Source organism: Brachyhypopomus gauderio, unplaced genomic scaffold, assembly GCF_052324685.1.
Source record: "Brachyhypopomus gauderio isolate BG-103 unplaced genomic scaffold, BGAUD_0.2 sc294, whole genome shotgun sequence".
Taxonomy (NCBI): domain Eukaryota; kingdom Metazoa; phylum Chordata; class Actinopteri; order Gymnotiformes; family Hypopomidae; genus Brachyhypopomus; species Brachyhypopomus gauderio.
The window spans coordinates 51829-65180 of NW_027507115.1; the positions used below are offsets into that span (position 1 = coordinate 51829).

General features: G+C 46.0%; 1 protein-coding gene across 1 annotated transcript in view; it reads left to right on the forward strand.

Annotated features, from left to right (window-relative positions):
* Positions 1–13352, forward strand: part of LOC143504542 (latent-transforming growth factor beta-binding protein 1-like) — a gene marked incomplete at its 3' end in the record, with an annotated part of 72218 nt that overhangs the window by 7611 nt on the left and 51255 nt on the right. Inside the window, 1 exon segment of the mRNA XM_076995948.1 lies at positions 5341–5641. Coding sequence (XP_076852063.1) covers positions 5341–5641 — 301 coding nt within the window.

The following is a 13352-nucleotide window of genomic DNA, read 5'->3' on the forward strand; positions in this document are numbered from 1 at the left end:
CCGTCTTCACAACAAATACACCGAGAATCAGACAACTGGGTCAACAGCCTTCTGAGGCCAGTACAGCAGTTTCCTGCAGGACAGAAAGGGAGGGATTACATAGCTGCTGCTAAAACACTTTTCAAGGAGTTTGCACAGGAGCCGACTTTAGTGCGGCCGTTACGAGTAATGTGTGTTCCTACAGACCTGTGCGCAGGGCAGATGAAGCCTGCTTCTGCCCGGCCGGGAGAGCAGCCCTGACCCGACGCTGCGTGCGCAGTGGTCCGGACGAGGCGAGTCCAGGTGTGTGCACGGAGCGGAGCGTGTCCCCGGGCCGCCCGTCTGCCTCCTTGCCGTCTGCTCTCGAGCTGCCGGGGGCCGGCCCTGGCCTGCGTCTCCCCGGCCCTGGCCAAGACCCGCAGCACCGGCGCCAGGGAAAACAGAACACGAAAATATTTCAGTGTGGCGCACGCCGCATGCCAGAGGAGGGATGGGTGAGGAGGGGGGGGGGGGGGGGGGGGGGGAGGTTTCTGTCGCGGTCCGTCACCGAGGGAACACTGAAACAAGCACAGGTGAAAGGGCTTAGTGCAGGACAGGCCTGGGGCGTCATGGCGATGTGTTGATGATGATGATGATGATGATGATGCCTGAGTTAGGGGAAGATGGTTTACAAAGTCAGCTGTTATCTTCTCTCTCTCCAAGGAATGATTGAGGAAGAAGGACAAACTGGAAACGAGAGCTTAGCTAGGAGAGATAGAGAGGAAGAGATAGAGAGGAAGAGATAGAGAGGAAGAGAGAGAGAGGAAGAGATAGAGAGAGAGGAAGAAAGATGGAGAGAGAGAGAGAGGAAGAGAGATGGAGAGAAAGAGATAGAGAGAGGAAGATAGATAGATAGAGAGAGAGAGAGAGGGGAAGAGAGATAACAAGATGAGGTGGAGTGGGGGAGACTGACAGCTCTATATCTGTAATTAATAGGCTGTCATACCTTTTAGAGTCAATTACAAGCTATAATGTGCCAGTCCTGGCTCTACTATTGTGAGGGTTCACTGCCTGTTCCTGGATTCTATCCATCCGTGTTACTGACAACTTCATAAGGGACTTGGCGTTCACCAAAGGTATTAAGGCATTAAGCAGGATGCCTTAATATACATTTAATAAACATTTATTTGTAAATATGGTTTATGCAAACATATGCATACAGTGTGAACTGATACACATGCATTTATATACAATATAATGTATGTATGTTTGCTTATACATACAGTATATTGAGGGGCCAGTGCCTATGTTAGAGGGGCTGTGTGTTTGCAGGAGTGAGACAACTCGCTCCTTGTTTAGAGGGGCTTTAATGCTTGTTGTCACAGGAGGCATTGGTCCCCGCTATTTCAGCTAAAGTTATTCACTGGGGAAAACCTTAAAGGAAAATTCCCCGTCACCTTTGCTTGTGGTATCCTGTTAAACTCGCCCAGGTCTAAAAACACTAACATAGCACTGGAATATGAACTACATGGGACGTTTGGCTTTAATGTCCAGAACCTCAACACTGTTGACAGTGAATAAAAATATACCGACGTGACAGTGTTGTTGTTTTGTGCGTGTAAACCCCGGTGAAGGGTCGGCTGCTCAGCCCTTTAACTGACTCCCCACCTGCCCTGAAATACTGCAGGAGAAAAACGGTCTAATCGACTGCGCTCCGTGCTGTTAGAGGATAAAAGGAGACGATGCAACAAATGTTCACACAGATTTCAATATCGACGTGTGCGGGGAGAGAAGCTGATGACGGCGGGATGAAGAGCGCCTCGCCCTCCGTCACGGTTCCGTCCCTCACTCTCGGGCCTTCTCTCTCTCCATCCTTGTGTCATTCTCTGAATCGCTCTTTCCTCGCTCATTTAAAACGCCGTAGCCGGATGAATGGGAGCCCGATGGCGTTGGAGGCAGGATGGAGTAGATGCACCGATTAACATTTAGCGGTGACCTTTATTAGGTGGAGGGGGTGGAGGGGGTGGAGGGGGTGGAGAGGGTGGAGGGGGTGGAGGGGGTGGAGGGGGTGGAGAGGGTGGAGGGGGTGGAGGGGGTGGAGGGGGTGGAGGGGGTGGAGAGGGTGGAGAGGGTGGAGGGGGTGGAGAGGGTGGAGGGGGTGACAGGAGAAGTTGTGTGCGCAGCAGAACGCGTCTTCACTCCAGCACAATGTCGGAACCAGCACATCTTCTCTCCTGGACGCTGTACTTTTGGGAAAACTCGTGGATTATAGTGTTTCGGCAAAGATGATGACTTATGTGTAACCATCTAGAAACATCTAGATGACCCGAGAATAAATATAAAGTGTACGGGGCATGCTTGGAGAGAATGAAAGAGAGGGAGAAGTGTGTTTTCGCACAGGGAGTGTGGAACAGAGTCATTGTGGCGCTGAACATGCTTGTTATCCAAGTGTAAATCTCCAGGCGATCTTGCTAATGGGGCAAGTCGCAATGTTCTGTCTCTATTACTGCAACATTTGCGCTGGCCATATGGCTCACATATGCGTTATACAATATAGACTCTACAATCCTGAACTTGGTCTCTGTGGAAGGAGGGTGTTTATCTTGTTCTTCACCTCCTTGTGGTGGCCATATGCTGTATGAGTGTATGAGTGTGTGAGTGTGTGAGTGTGTGTGTGTGTGAGTGTGTGTGAGAGAAGGTAAGAGTTAATGATCCATATTTCTGTCCAGTCACTGATGTGAGTGCTGTAATGTATGTAGCTTACTCAATATCCTCTAGTCTTAACCTGCTCTAAATTTGACTGCCAGGTCAGCAGTGACTCAACAACAAAGATGATTGGCTGCTGAACTAATTTAGGACTAATTGTCTAATTGTCTTTATCTAATTTAGCATGTTGTGTAACTAGGCCAGGTTGTTCCACAGAGGTGTGATTCTCTGAGCGGGCTAGGAGGCAGAGGAGCACAAGTCCTTCTTCAACGTTCTACACATGCCCTTCAACGTTCTTCAACGTTCTACACATGTCCTTCAACGTTCCTCAACGTTCTACACATGTCCTTCAATGTCCTTCAACGTTCTACACATGTTCTTCAACGTTCTACACATGTCCTTCAATGTCCTTCAACGTTCTACACATGTTCTTCAACGTTCTACACATGTCCTTCAATGTTCTACACATGTCCTTCAATGTTCTACACATGTCCTTCAACGTTCTACACATGTCCTTCAATGTTCCACACACATCCTTCTTCAACATTCTTCAACGTTATTCACACATCCTTCAGTGCTCTACACACACCCTTTGTCAGCATTTCTTTAAAGATCTTCAACATTGTACACACATCCTTCTTCAGTGTTCTTCAATGTTCTTCACACATCCTTCAGCTTTCTTTAACGTTATACACATTTCCTATTTCAGCATACTTCAGTATTCTTCACACATTCTTATTACGTGTTCCTCAACGCCCTTCACGTGTCCTTCAGTGCTCTTCACGAGCTCCTCAAAGTCCCTCGCAGGTTCTTCATTGTTCTTCACACGTTCCTTCTTCCGCATTTCTCACAGCTCCTTCTTCAGCGTTCTTCACTGTTCTTCTCACGTCCTTCAGCGGTCACTCTCACTGAAATGGCCTGCTGCATCATGCAGAGGTGCTTCTGCTAAGCAGTGCGTCACTCTGGAAAGGTGCTTGTGACTCTCTCTTGTTCAGGGTTGTGTGTGTGTGTGTGTGCGTGTACGTGTGTGCGTGTACGTGTGTGTGTGTGTGTGTGTGTGTGTGTGTGTGTGTGTGTGTGTGTGTGTGTGTGTGCGTGTACGTGTGTGTGTGTGTGCGTGTACGTGTGTGTGTGCGTGTGCGTGTACGTGTGTGTGTGTGTGTGTGAGAGAGAGACATTGAACAGTGGTCTTGTGTTGTACTCGTCTCAGACTGTGAGCTCTTTCTCCTAGTGGGTGTGTGAGGTCCAGTACTAGGGGGGGGGTGCATGGTGCAAGAAAGAGTAAAATGAGGGAATCTATTTACAGAGTGTGGAACTCCACCCTCCACAACCCCCCACCACCCCCCACCAAGGGAAGGGGGTGATGTCTGCTGCAATGAAACTACACGGTGTGCTAGGATAGGAGAATGATGGTGTGGTGTTACTGCTTCTGCTGTGTGTGTGTGTTGCATAGATGTTGCTCTAAATCCCCAGGAGCTTATATGAAATCTATGAAGAAAATTGATGGTAATGGTGTGGATGTGGGTTGCTGTGAGTGTTGGTGTGTCTGTGTGTGAATGTTGGTGTATTAGTGTGGGTGTTGTGATATGGGTGTGAGTATTGGTGTCAGTGTTGTAGACTGGGTGTTGGTGTGAATGTTGGTGTATGTGTTGTGGTGTGGGTGTTGTGGATGTGGGTAGGGTGGTGTGGGTGTTGTGGATGTGGGTGGGGTGGTATGGTGTTGGTGGTGTAGGTGTGGGTGGTGTGGATGTGGGTGTTGTGAGTGGGGTGGTATGGGTGTTGTGGGGTGGTATGGGTGGGGTGGTATGGTGTTGGTGGTGTAGGTGTTGGTGGTGTGGATGTGGGTGTTGTGAGTGGGGTGGTATGGGTGTTGTGGGGTGGTATGGGTGGGGCGGGATGATGTGGTGTGGATGTGCTCTGTTCTCCAGAGCTCAGTGTGGCCCTGTGGGCGTCTGTTTCCTCTTCCTGCTGTCCAGTACAAGACTGATGGCTTCCAGTCTCACACAGTGAGTCAGCACTCTTAGCTGGACATGTGTGTGCAGGCAAACTGGTACAGACTTGTGTGTGTGTGTGCGTGTGCGTGCGTGCGTGCGTGTGTGTGTGTGTGAGGGGTATTAGGTTTCTCCAGTAGTCTGGGCAGTAGCCTGTACTTACAGCAGTGAGGTGCAGAAACAAGGCTCTCATCTTTCAACTACAAAGCCTGCCTGGCCTAGCAGCTCATAGTGGCCACGGCAGAAACACACACACACACACACACACACACACACACACACACACACACACACACATTTTCTCTCCCATTTGCTTGTGGCAATGAACACAGCCTGAATCAATCAATTGAGGAAGTAACTATTACTGTCTCAGTTAAATTACGGTTGTTTTTATGGAGTCACGTTCTACACTAGAATCAGAAACAACTACTGAGAAGCAGTCAGGCACGCTCCCATATCATGTTAAGGTGCTATATAAGGCACAATATACTTCATAAAAAACATGAAATTGTTGAGCTGTAGAAGAACCCTGGCCATTGAAATCAGTTCTGTATCTGAATCAGTTCTTTATCTGAATATTCTGTTGAGGTTTGTACTGCAGACATGCTAATGTGTCTGAGAGAGCTAATGTGTGTACCTGCTCGCGTGTATCACCTGACTAGTCCCTCTGTTCCTTCTGTTTCAGCCAACTGCCTTCCCAAGTGCCAGAACGGAGGTATGTGTCTCCGACCGCAGATGTGTGTCTGCAAGCCGGGCTCCAAAGGCAAATCCTGTGAGCAGACCACTCTGCCCACGTCCTCTAACCCCACCGGCCCTGTGAATGGCCACACCAATGGACATAACGTGGTACCGCAGCGACCCATTCCCCAGCACGTCCTCCCAGAAGGTCCGGTTCAGGGCCCTCTTCCTCTCTCCAGTAGCAGCAACCCTCACATGACCCTGACCATGAAGGCCGCCCCCAATGGACCTCTGGCCTTCCAGCATCAGTGAGTCCTTTGAGTTACACTGCTCTATAACACAGGCCTCCTGAGAAGGCTCTGAGCTGCCAGATCGGTGCTTCTCTTTGAAAGGTCAAAGGGCTTGGCTGTTAGTGGGCGAATTAAGCTCGGTGAGTTACAGCCCCTTAACAAATGGCCCGTTAACAAGAGATTTTATGCTGCAACAAGATGCAGGTGTTTGCGACAAAAAAGTTATAAAATGAGGATGGTTTACATCAAAGCAACAAAGTACAACCTTTCAGTTTTACTTAACATTTCATGAAAAGAGCTAGTTCGATGCGTTAGTGTAAGTTGCTTTAAGTACGTTTTTTGTAGGTGATTTGCATCATATCTGCATGTTTTCCTGCATGTCATTTATGTTTGTTTGAGTATTGGAGCTGGCAATGCTTGTGTTGTATTTTATATTATTTGACTTGAAGGGTGATGTCATAATTTACTTGACTCTGATTGGATGTAGCCCTTTGGTGAGTCATAGTCTGAAAATCATTGTTGGAAGCAAGACAGCTTTTTGACCATGTACTTGGCAATTTAATTGAATGTTTTAACTAAACCCTTTTTAAAGAAAACTTCTGTTGTGTCGTTCTGTCATGTCATGAGCTCACTAGATAGCTACTTAGTTCGGATGTTAGCCGATCTGAAATAAAAAAATGATGCAATATCCCAAGAGACAATATCAACTAGCTTGTAGCTATCAGAGGCGGGGTCAGTAATTTTCAGATAGCTTGTAGCTATCAGAGGCGGGGTCAGTAGTCTTCAGCTAGATTGTAGCTATCAGGGACGGGGTCAATAATCTTCGGCTAGATTGTAGCTATCAGGGACGGGGTCAATAATCTTCGGCTAGTTTGTAGCTATCAGAGGCGGGGTCAGAAATCTTCAGCTAGTTTGTAGCTATCAGGGACGGGTCAATAATCTTCGGCTAGTTTGTAACTATCAGAGGCGGGGTCAGTAATCTTTGGCTAGTTTGTAGCTATCAGAGGGTGGGTCAGTAATATTCAGCTAGTTTGTAGCTATCGGGGACAGGGTCAGTAATCTTCGGCTAGTTTGTAGCTATCGGGGACAGGGTCAGTAATCTTCGGCTAGTTTGTAGCTATCGGGGACAGGGTCAGTAATCTTCGGCTAGTTTGTAGCTATCGGGGACAGGGTCAGTAATCTTCGGCTAGTTTATAGCAATCAGAGACGGGGTCAATAATCTTTGGCTAGTTTGTAGCTATCAGAGATGGGGTCATTAATATTTTTGAATTGTGGATATAAACAGGTATATAAAGCCAAGAGAGTCCTAAACAGTGCAGTATTGGCTCCTGGGGCTTACACTTAGCAGTCTTTCTGATGTTAATCTCTTTGATGTTGCATTTATGGGAGATGAGTGACAATAATTAATGGGTGTGTTGTTTGCATATGGAACCTTAGATAAGGTGCCCAGTTATATGGCTATTAGTTTATTGCAAGATGTTCACTATCTTGGCAAGAGTCCCAGAGCCTACGGTGTGTATTGTAATTATTTTGAGTCGGTATAACTACACGGGCGAGGATGTGAAATTCCTCCTCATTTTTCTCGGCACTGTCGCTGTGTTTTGCAATGGCTGACGCAGCTGGATGGTGATGTGTCGGTCTGGTTGGCATCAAAGCGACTTTTAGTGGTCTTTGCCCCTTTCTTTCCTCCCTGCTAGTCAACATGCAATAACCTCTCGGCGAGGGTCTGTCTAAGCGAAATACATGCTGGTGGGAGTTGTGACTTGTTTTGACTTGGACTCACGTTTGTCTGGCGATTCCTGGCTCATTGACGATCTGATGGCTGATGTCGACCTAATTTTCTTCATTACCATTTGTTTATCCCAAAAGTCGTCTTTATTAGGGTCGTCACGGCTACTGGCGAGACCCCCTTCGGGAATCTTTAATGACTTGGGTCTTGAGTCGGAGCCCCGTGGCGGACATGGGATTTGTTTCGACTGTCGGCACAAGCAGACGGTTGGGAGTTTCGCCATTACGTTGGATGGGCCGGACAACCCTTCACCCTGTCGGAGCCGCTGCAGCCGTTTTACCATAATCTCACTTTTTACGCGAGCGCGGGGCCACAGAATCACCACCGTTTCGCTTCCAAGAACAGTTGGCGCTGCATAGCGAGCTGGCGGTATTGATGAATGACAGCTGAAAAGCTAACGAACGAAGTATCTGACGTGCGTCCTCTACAAGGGCTAGGCGAATTCGTGAGAGGTAATTGCTCCCAGATCCATGTCCTTGAAAACTGGTCTGCTTTTTCCACTCAATTTATTTTGCGGATGTAGGGGGTGGACGTCTCTTCGTGCCTCCACGAGTCTTAAAGTGGCCAAACGTATATCTCGGAGAAAATATGTTATTGTTTTTTTTTGTTTTATACTAATCACGTTGCGTACACAATGATCAAGACTGTAAAGAACCAAATGTGCGGAAATTTCCTATTAAGTTCAAGTTTAATCTCAAATGGTTTGTCACAGCTGCTGTTAACTCAACCTGCTTCTGATGCCCGTCCTGCTTCCAGTAGCACCTTCATTCTGAATCTCTATACAGAAGGTAACATCCCTCATCAAAGATTTGCAGATTGAACTCATGGGAGAGTAACGTGTCACATCACCAAGGTCGTCCACCTGGCAATGAGGTCGTCCACCTGGCGATGAGGCAATTTTATTCCAACCACACATTTAGTTAACCTTCGCCTGTTAGCCTTTGACCCTTAGGAAGGGAGAACTGGGGAAACTCCAAATTATATATAAAATGTAGGCTTTAGAAAAAAATCTAGACTTTCATATAGACCAACTTTGTAAAACTGCAGTGGTTTAAGATGATTTAAGTAATTCTGCAGAGGCCAAGCTTCGAGAATTAAGGAACATTTGATACTGATGTTCCAGGATTCAAATGCATTGTAATATTAGTTTTCTTTCTTTCTTTCTTTCTTTCTTTCTTTCTTTTTGTTTCCCACCCACAGACCAAGCACAAAGAAACAAACTCGGGTTTCAGTGGAAAGACAAAACCTTCTTAGGAAATTACACCACCCGGGAGCCCAGATTAAGTGCTCTGAAAAATTTCACCCACATGTTTTTACTCCAAGTGTTTGTAATTTAGGGGTAATAGGGGTAATGGGGGTAATTCAACAGGCCTTCTGCTCCATCTTGAGATGATCTTTGTTCTGAAACATTTAGGGGAAACCCTCCCTTATTCTCCACTGGGTGGGATGGGGGTGCAGTCTGGCCTGAGCAGGCACACCTGTTCAAAAACACACTTTCTGATTGGTCAGGTGAAAGTTATCCACCAAACTTTGCAGTCCTGGGGTTTCTACAACAAGGAGACCTCCATGCCCTGTTTTACGTGTGCTTGTACAATAATGTACAGTCTTTTGCTTCAACAATGTAATGTTGAAGTCCTCAGACTGGACACAAAAAATGTTATCTTCAAAAGACCGAACACTTTCCCCCTTGAAAACAGTAAAATATAACCTCATGGGTTTCCGTAGGAACAGACGTAGTCCACCTCCATCTGTGCCTGTCCTCCACTTTCTGAGTCATCACTGATGGTTTTATATTATTTTATATTTATTCAGTGATTCTGAAGCTCCATGTCATCGTGCCAGAGATGAACTCTCTCACACTTTTGAACAGCTTTGCATAACAGTAAATGTGAGTCTGTGCTACATTCACACTGCAAACATCTCATTCCATTTTAGTGCGTAGTTATTTATAAGTTCACAATGCACAGTGTAAACAGGAAATTGATATATCACTATCCCGATCAGCCTTACAATGTTTGTGTAGGGCATAGTTTTCAATCTTTCCAAGGTAATTTTGTGTTGAGTGCTTGCTTATTTGCTTGCTTGCTTGCTTGATTGATTGACAGCCTTTATATGGTTGAAGTGGAGGCTACTTATGTTATCCGTGTCTGAAGTGTACGTTATCCACCTCTGTGTCTGGACCAAGGTTCAAAAAGACACCTATTGTGAGGTTTCAAATGGGGACTTTGAGACCCTTATAATAGAGAAGTCAGTTTAGTAAAGTTAGTAAAGTCAGTTAGTAAAGTTTCTTATATTTCCTCAGTGCTATGTTTTGACTGTAGTCTTAAGGGGCTTTGTGTGTATACGTGTAAATACGTCTGTGTGTGTGTGTGTGTGTGTGTGTGTGTGTTTTTTTAATTTATTTATTTATTTATTTTTTACTTTTTTATGACGGAGCTACGGGTTTTAAACATGTGCCCATATTCTACTTGAGTTAAGATTATTCACATCTTATGACAATCTGTGTGTGTGTGTGTGTGTGTGTGTGTGTGTGTGTGTGTGTGTGTGTGTGTGTGTGTGTGTGTGTGTGTGTGTGTGTGTGTGTGTGTGTGTGTGTGTGTGTGTGTGTGTGTGTGTGTGTATTTTCATATCCTCTCAATACACACCTGGGTCTCCAACCATCCATCACTCAGTGGAAGCAGGAGTTTGAAGTGTTTGAAGTGGCAGACAGATGCAGGCAACACCCATGTAATTATGGCCCCGCCCCCTGCCTTAACTATTGTGCCACCTGCAGATAAGAATGGGGGTTTGATCTGGCTAAAGGGAGCAAGTACCACAGGCCGAAAAAGATATTGTATTGTTATACAGGAAGGGAGACATTTTGGGGGGGAGAGAGCAATTTTACAAATAACGTCTTTGCAGTTACTGCTGGAAGTGACACACACTGTAGTAAAGGAGGGGGGTGTTGGTGGAGGGGGCGTGGTTGAGGGATGGTCATGGTACAGTGGGTAGAGTCAAAGAATGGTCGTAGTTGGGGGGGGTGGGATTGAGGCGTGGTTATAGCAGAGGGGGCGGAGTCTGAGTGAGCATTATCGAGGGGGTGGGATCGAGGGATGGTGTTTACACTTTGCTTGAACGTTCAGGTGAGAGAAACATTCAATTTTCAATTTTATTAGGTGTCCCATATAGGCTTTTGTGTGAGAAAAAGCACGTCTTATGTGTCGTTTGTCTTCTGTGTGAAGCTATGCAAAAAAGAAAGATGTGTGTAAATAAACAATGAGTGAGTGACACAGAGTGCTTGATTATGTAAATGGTCAGACACACATGCATGCATGTATGACCACAGTGTGTTTGATCCATAAATATGCAGACCCACTTCCATGAAGGTCAAATGGTAAAAATATTCTGAAACCTGTATGTTTGAATTCACTGGAGTAGGTGTGTAGGAGCTCTGCTTCAGTTCACTGAGTTTAGAGACTGAGAGACAGAGAGGGAGGGAGAGAGAGACAGGGAGGGAGGGAGAGAGGGAGAGAGTGGGGGGAGGGGGAGAGGGAGACACAGAGAGGTGGATGGAGAGAGAGAGAGAGAGAGAGAGAGTGAGGGAGAGAGGAAGGTGTCTGTTCGGCATAAGGAAAGACGGCTAGAGCAGTGTTTGAGTTTGTTAAAAGAGAGAACAGTACAGGAAGAAACAGAAGTGTAGAGAGAGAGAGGGGGAAAGAAAAAGTGAAAGTGTAGAAGATGTGTGAGAGAAGCTGAAGGACGTGCTGGGGTGGGGGGAGAGAGATTGTGCAGGTTTGCTCTCCCTGTCACTGAACTGTTTATGTGAAAATAAGCAAGATCTCAACTCTGATATTTCAACGGCACAGACTCCACTCGGCCATGGATATTGTGGGGTGTAAAAAAAACCCGTCTTTCTTTCCATCTAATTACACTGGGCCTGCCAGCACACACACTCACGCCAGCTATTTTGTTGAGACTGGAATTGGAGCTTATGTTTATAACCCTCCTTCTCCTCTCTCTCTCTCTCTCTCTCTCTCTCTCTCTCTCTCTCACACACACACACACACACACCCTCCCCTCTCAGACAGCTGGGTAGCTTAACAGTGGTAGCCGCTGCTCTGTTTATTTGGAGGGGTAGCGCTGTTAAATATTCGTTTATGCTGGTGAAAACAGTGCCAGATTATTTTTTTACGGTTCTTCTTTACGGCACTTAGCTGTTTTCTTCAAGCACAGAAAGGCCTCATTCATTTCACAGGTTGGATTTGATCTTTGCTTTACTGGTCTTCTCTTAGTCAACTCACAATCCTTGTTCTCATATAGAAAAATGTCAATGAAAAAGTCCCTTGAATCATGCTGGAGGCGCAGAATGGTTTCTTTTATATTTAATGGGTCTTCTTATCAGTGGCCAAGAATTTAAACCGTTTACTTTATCGGACCAAATAAGCACTAATGAGTGGTTCAAACATGCTTGTGCTTTCAAGTTTTGTTTTTGATGGGAAATTAAATGTTAGCAAAACCCTGCTAATGTTTTCTGTTTGTAATCAAAGCCAAGATCGAAGATGACAACTCCAAACAGGAGATTTTGGTCTTTCAGTAGTAGGTGCATTTTGTAGCAGCAGCTGGCCAGGGGCTGTCCTCCACCTCTCTTAACATTTGCTAACATCTCCAGCAGCTTGTCTAGAGTGGCTCCTGGGTGGTTCTTGCCCAGGTTTCAGCCTGATAAGGAGGTATAGAGATGTAGGGAGAAGGAACGTTCCCCAGCCCATGAAGAGGTGTATCTACACTTACATCTGCCATACATCTTTGTTCTGTTTTCATGGCGCGTTAACAAATTTGACGGAAGGTAAGCCAGAGCAGTGATATGGGGGGGAAAAAGTTCTTTATGACCTCATAATGCTCTCTGTCTATAAAAGTCCCGCCTCCTGCCTGCTCACCTCATTATGTACCCCATTGTTCTACAATTACGACCTCGCACGCCAGCGCTGATGCCTGCCACCTCCACTCTGTCAACCCAGCATATATTTGGGTTCTGGTCTATTTTGGTCAGCACTGCTGTAACCATTAGCAAATAGCACAGGAGGGAAGAGGACAGATTTATGTGTGTATTAACATTCAACAAATGCAGGCAAATAAAGTTGAATATGAAACTGAATTCAGCCAACATAAAGTGTAAATCAGAATACGTTTAAACATAAACGGGTATACATGAAATGAACCTTGGTGATATTTGCTGCTTATGGAAGTGGGCACTGGTGGAGGCGCTTATGGAGGTGATGGTGTTGGTCAGCTTTGTGTGTTGGAGATTCTGAGGGCAGTGTAATACACTTACATCAAAAGCTCCTTAGCCAGGTTAAAGCAGTAGGGTAGAAATACAATACACACACACACACACACACACACACACACACACACACACACATACATACATACTTACATATTCCAATTGTCTGTGGTCCAGTAAGGTAACACCATTGTGTTTGTTGTCTGGGTTAAACTGAGCCATCAACCTCCTGCATGTCACACAGAAGAATGTGGAAACTGCAGTCAGAGATGCAGACGTCTCCCGTCTCCGCTTCACTCCGAGCCTTCAGCTCGTCTTTTTCAAATTTTGTTTATTTTTCTTTTTTGTCTTTCTGACCTTTCTGAATGCAACGGACAGGCGAGCTGACACTGGCTCTGTATTGGTGTGAAGCCCTCGATTAATATGGGCCTCGGTGCGTAAACCCCAGTCAGCCTGCGAGCATCGTCTCAGGTGTAGTTCTATTGGGGCTCGGTTTGGCTGTCCCTCAGAAGGCTGGATGCCGTAGAGACTGTGTTTACTCCGGTCAAGTGCCCTGGCGTGTGGGAGCTGTCTTAGCACTGAGTCAGGACAGTAAAACCATTAGGAAGTTCCATGTTTGGACTAGCTGTTCTTTTAGAAGTCAGCGTGGAACATCTGTCTTGTGTCTTTCAGGGCTTCTT